Source organism: Frankliniella occidentalis, unplaced genomic scaffold, assembly GCF_000697945.3.
Source record: "Frankliniella occidentalis isolate FOCC.00 unplaced genomic scaffold, Focc_3.1 Scaffold227, whole genome shotgun sequence".
Classification (NCBI taxonomy): Eukaryota; Metazoa; Arthropoda; class Insecta; order Thysanoptera; family Thripidae; genus Frankliniella; species Frankliniella occidentalis.
The window spans coordinates 352,691-357,822 of NW_026267353.1; the positions used below are offsets into that span (position 1 = coordinate 352,691).

At 59.2% G+C, this 5,132-nt stretch overlaps 2 protein-coding genes across 6 annotated transcripts in view; one reads left to right on the plus strand and one right to left on the minus strand.

The window, feature by feature from the left end:
- LOC113203803 (tyrosine-protein phosphatase Lar) overlaps positions 1-831 on the minus strand; it is a 305,315-nt gene extending 304,484 nt beyond the window's left edge. For all 5 annotated transcript variants that reach the window (XM_052272868.1, XM_052272870.1, XM_052272867.1 and 2 more), the window contains exon 1: positions 454-831. The gene's annotated coding sequence lies outside the window, so the exon portion shown is untranslated. The remainder of the gene's footprint in view (positions 1-453) is intronic.
- Positions 832-1,538: 707 nt separating this feature from the next.
- On the plus strand, positions 1,539-5,132 carry LOC113208064 (LDL receptor repeat-containing protein egg-1-like). Its single transcript, XM_026424899.2, has 5 exons — positions 1,539-1,991; positions 2,177-2,452; positions 2,531-3,002; positions 3,118-3,431; positions 3,507-5,132. Exons 1-5 carry the CDS (start codon positions 1,594-1,596, stop codon positions 4,291-4,293), a joined length of 2,247 nt encoding a protein of 748 aa, XP_026280684.1. The 5' UTR covers positions 1,539-1,593; the 3' UTR covers positions 4,294-5,132.

Genomic DNA, 5,132 nt, shown 5'->3' on the forward strand with positions numbered 1-5,132 from the left:
AATATGAGAAAATTACTCAATTACCTTCAAAACTGTCAGGTTTTAATTTTATAACCTAATCAATATTTATTTAAAGACATTCAAGAAAACATTTTTCAACGGAGATACAGTGAAGATGACAAAAAAGCAGGGGGACCTCTGGAGACACACTTGTCAAACATTCCAAGAAAAACTGACATAACCTCAAATACTACTTGACAAATCAGCTGAGATTTTTCAACCTTAGTAGTAATCACTCAATGAGGGTTGATCGGGGAAACGACAACACACATCTTTAAACACACCGATCATAAATAACTCCTCTTTACACAAAACTTCTATCTCCTTATACTATTTCGTGTACTTGTCTTTTGATGCCATTTTAGTCAATGGCAACGGCCTAAGTGTAGCACGACACTTCTCAGCCGACACTGGCCACAATAGATAATTCACACTCCACTGCGACATATTTACCTCAATAACGCGGCGTTTCCATTCACGTTATACGAAAGTTATCCTCAAAATGTCATTTCGCACACGAGCACTGCATCGCACATTCAACTTCACACCAGGTAAACAAATTGTGCTCTCGTCGGTATCGGGAGAGATACTAGCGCTTTGAAAAGCACGTGGAAAGATGGTAAACTAGAGGCCCTCACAGGTTGACTTCACGAAAATGTCCCTAGACGCGAATGCCATGGCTCGCCTTCCGCGACACCAAAAGGAAGAACTGCCACCGGCAGTTGTTCCGTATTTTTCGATCCACGGCAATTTTTAACTATGTTCGTGGAATTTCGCGACGAACGCTCGGTTCTTTCCCGTTCTCGTCGCGTCGACTACCATCGTCTGGCTGAAGTTGAGTTGGCAGCGGGACTACCATCACGCCTCTAGCGGGAGGGGCGCGAGTCACTATCCCGCCCGCATCCCGCTCCCGGTGGCTCCGTCGGTGTGAAGCGTGGGGTATCGCCACCACCCCTTAACAGAAATACTCCGACCTCTCATGGGTCAATGCCCTTCCCTCCTCACGGGCAGCAGAGGGGTATACACACCCGTCACGTCCTAAACATGTAATGCTTCAGCCCTACCCAGCCATAGAAAGTTAGAATATTTTTCGCTATTAGGCAATTTAAATGTTTCACTAAAATATGAAAAACCACAGAGATGTCGCCAAAGAATTGATTTAAAAAACTTTATTTGCGCATTTTTAAAAAAATTCTGACCTGACGATTGAATCGAGTATATGGCGTGAAAATAAAATACCTATCCAGGAAAAGGGTTGCGAAAATCGAACGCCAAAGCAGAACGGCGATCTCTCAGTTGCCGTATTTTCCTGGTCCCACCCGAAACAACGGAGAGGGGTGGCGGCGAGCAGGTCCCCCGGGCTGCTGCGCTGGAGGAGGATGCTGGGCATGGAGCGGACGGGGCTGGAGCGGGGCTGTAGCAGGGCTGGAGGGCTGGAGGGCTGGAGGGCTGGAGGGCCGTAGGGAGGCGACAATCGATCAGCGAGCGGGAGACAGGCCACGCCGGGCCGGGACGGCCGGGGACCCTAGGGGTGGGACCCTAGGGGTAGTCCTCAACCAGTCTGGGGCCAACCGCCTCCCCGCGCGCCCCACGATGTGGTCCAGGGCCGTACTGCTGCTGCTGCTGCTGCTTGTGGGCACGAGCAAGGCGACAGAGGAGGCCGGTGCCGCCGACACAGAGACCACCACGGAGATGGACGAGGCACTCCCCACGGCGCCGCCGTCGCCGCCACTCTGCCCCACGAGCAGCACGCACTTTCAGTGCGACGAGGCGCGCTGCCTGCGCTACGAGGAGGAGCGCCAGGGCGACACCTGCAGCATGCGCTGCGCCGAGCCGGCCCCGACCTGCCTGCACCGCAAGTACCTCTGCGACGGCGTGCCGGACTGCGAGGACGCCTCCGACGAGGCCGGCTGCCTGCAGTGCGGCCTGGACGCCTTCCCGTGCAATGGCATGTGTCGCCGGCGCGAGCTCGTCTGCGACAAGGCCTACAGGTAACTCACACATGTAACTCGAACCTACCCCACAGCAGGAGCCTCTAACCTAACTAAGCCGGCAGGACTGTCGTGCGCATTTCTCATCCCCGATGGGGGCTCAATCGTGCAGAGGGGTAGTTTTACTTTGCGAGCACAGTTTGCAGCGGTGCGGACCGTTATTGATCGTGTATCCTGGACCGCAGCCACTGCCGGCCCGCCGGCACCATCTGCCCCGGGCCGCCGCTGCCGTGCCAGGGCGGCCCGGGCCGCGCCAACCTGACGTGCGACGGCGTGGACGACTGCGGCGGCTTCGACGAGCGCTTCTGTGGCACCCCGCTGGACTGCCAGCCCGGCGCCTTCTTCTGCGACGGCCGCTGCCTCCGGGCGTCGAGGCGCTGTGACGGCGTGCGCCACTGCCAGGACGGCGCCGACGAACTCAACTGCCCCGCCAGCCTGCACGAGGTCGCCGTGGTCTACAAGTGAGTGTTCCTGCCTGCTGGTCGTGGCGCGACTCCTGTCTTCCTCTTTGCCACCCTCTCCGCTCCCTGTCCTTCAAGGCACGCCGAGGGAACCGTCACGCGCAGGGAATGCTTCGACTGCGGCAACGGCCGCTGCGTGTCGCCGAGCGTCAAGTGCGACGGCGTGGACGACTGCGGCAACAAAAAGGACGAGAAGCGGTGCTTCGCGCCCATCTGCACCGCCGGTGGAGGGCGCAACTGCGTGGCCACCAAGTGCTCGGAGCAGGGCATCCCCTGCAGCTCCGGCTACCGCTGCGGACGTCTAAAGTGGTCGTGCGACGGCCACCCGCAGTGCGAGGGCGGAGTGGACGAGCCCGCCGATTGCCTGGCGCCGTCCAAGGTTTACTTCTGCCGCGGAGACGACGTCGAACCGCGGCCCGCGGCCTCCTGGTGCGACGGCAAGCCCGACTGCCCGGGCGCCAACCCCCAGGACGAGGCGGACTGCCCGAGCGAGCCGCCGCTAGCCCGGGTGTACTGCTCTGACAACCGGACCGACCACGGCTACATACAGGTCAGCACGCCCCTAACTGCGCCCCAGCTGTTGTAGTTGTGCTAGATGGTAGATGGCTACACAGCCAGCACTGTGCGCCAAGGCATTCGACGCTCTAACAGGGTGCTTGCTGCAGGGCGGGCGGGCCGTGGCGTGCGCGCCGCTGCCGCGTCTCATCCACTGCCACGACGGCAGTCCCCGCCTGGAGACCACGCGCTGCGACGGCGTGGACGACTGCCCCGACGGCGAGGACGAGGAGAGCTGTAGCCACTGCTACGACGGCGCCCTCCTGTGCGACGGCCGCTGCATCATGGCGTCACGGCGCTGCGACGGCTTCTTCGACTGCAGTGACGGCGCCGACGAGCGCGGCTGTCACGACGACCTGGTGCTGGGCTCGGCCTTCTTCCACCCGCGCGTGTGCGGCCCTGGGCGCTTCGACTGCGGCAGCCGGTAGGCGCGGTTCTCTTGCTGCTCTGTCTGATCGCGTCGCCGCCGTTTGTTGTAGACGTGTGTCTGTGTGTCCAGGTGCATCGACTCGCAGTTCGTGTGCGACGGCGTCCCGGACTGCGACAACCACGCCGACGAGGCCAACTGCGTGTCGTGCCGGGGCGGCTCGACGGCGTGCTCGGGGCGCTGCGTCCGCCGCGCGGCCGCCTGCCCGTCCGAGGTCGCGTGCACGCTCAGCACCCTGGGCGCGCAGGCGGCGACGGCGGCGGGGACCTGCAACGGCGTCCCGGAGTGCGCGTCCGGCCAGGACGAGGTGGGCTGCGCCAGCGAGGCGGCCTGCCTGGCGGGAGTCTTCTGCGACAACGCGTGCCGCCCGCGGTCCGCGCGCTGCGACGGCGTTCGCGACTGCAGCGACGGGCGTGACGAGCAAGGCTGCCCCGAGGGGCTGGCCAACACGACGACCAAAGAGTCCTGGCGCCGCATCAACCACCGCGTCGAGTTCACTTGGTCCTACAGCAGCGTGTTCACCGTCGGGGGCTTCACCACCAACGTCACGACCGTCATCAACGACAGCGTGGCCGTCACCACCACGACCGTCCGACCGCCGCGGCCACCGCCGGAGCCCCTGCCCTGTCCCACCACAACCACCCCGGAGCCCACCACCACCCCGGAGCCCGCGCCCACCCCGGCCCCGCCCCTGCGTGGACACCGACCTCGCAAAAGGGGCGGCGGTAGCGGTCGGCGCCAGCAGCAGCAGCAGCAGCAGCAGCAGCGGCGGCCGAGGAAGCAGAGGAAGCCCGACGGCGAGCGTCAGCAGCACCGCCGGCGCCAGGGGAAGCAGCAGGAGAGTGGAGAGGACACTTGAAGCACACGAACGAGTACTGCCCCAGTGCGCCTCAAAGTATCACAGTCGGCTGCCGGAGGTGACCGCTCCAGCCCTGATATCCCTCATATTGGCCTAACTAATTTTAATAGACAGTCGCGTCTAAAATCAGAGGTAGTTTTTTGCGAACCCAGCTCTGAGAAAATGTTTGTTTGAAATGCGGAACATCCAATAAGGGATTACCCTAAAAGCAAGTCCGTCATTTTCTGTTACGAAACGAAGGTTCGACGAAAGTTCAGACAATACAGCTCTCGTAGCGCCTAACAGGTAGGCAATATCTTGCCTGTATAGCTTGCGTGTACGGCGGGATAGCCTACCCGAGTCTCGCTGGCGTCGATCTTTCGTAATTTACTGAGAGAAACGGGCATACTTTCCGGACAGTCACGTAATCCCAACGGGAGATTACAAACCAGGTGGCTGATTGGCTCTACCCGCTTTCGTAATTAGACTGTACCGCCTACTCGCTTGAACCCATAAGGTGCTATGTTGAGAGACGATAGGATGTGTTTTGTTTGCATGTGTAGGTACGTGCGGTGTAGTATGACTACGTTTGCGAACTAGGGCGAATCAGCCACCTGGAAAAGTCTGCGAAAAAAGACTGGACACTTCCTGATAGAAAAGAAAAAAATACTTCAGTTGCCAAATGTTAGAAGTTAGAATAGGATTCTGTAAAAGAGAGACTTGTAGAAAACATTACTATCCAGCATGTAGAAAACTGGTTCAATTTAAAGTTTTTTAGATGAAGAATTTCTTTGCTGGTAAATCCGGTCATAGTGTTCTGATGAGTTTGCCTTCATGCAAATTTCAGGAAAAGAAAGTTA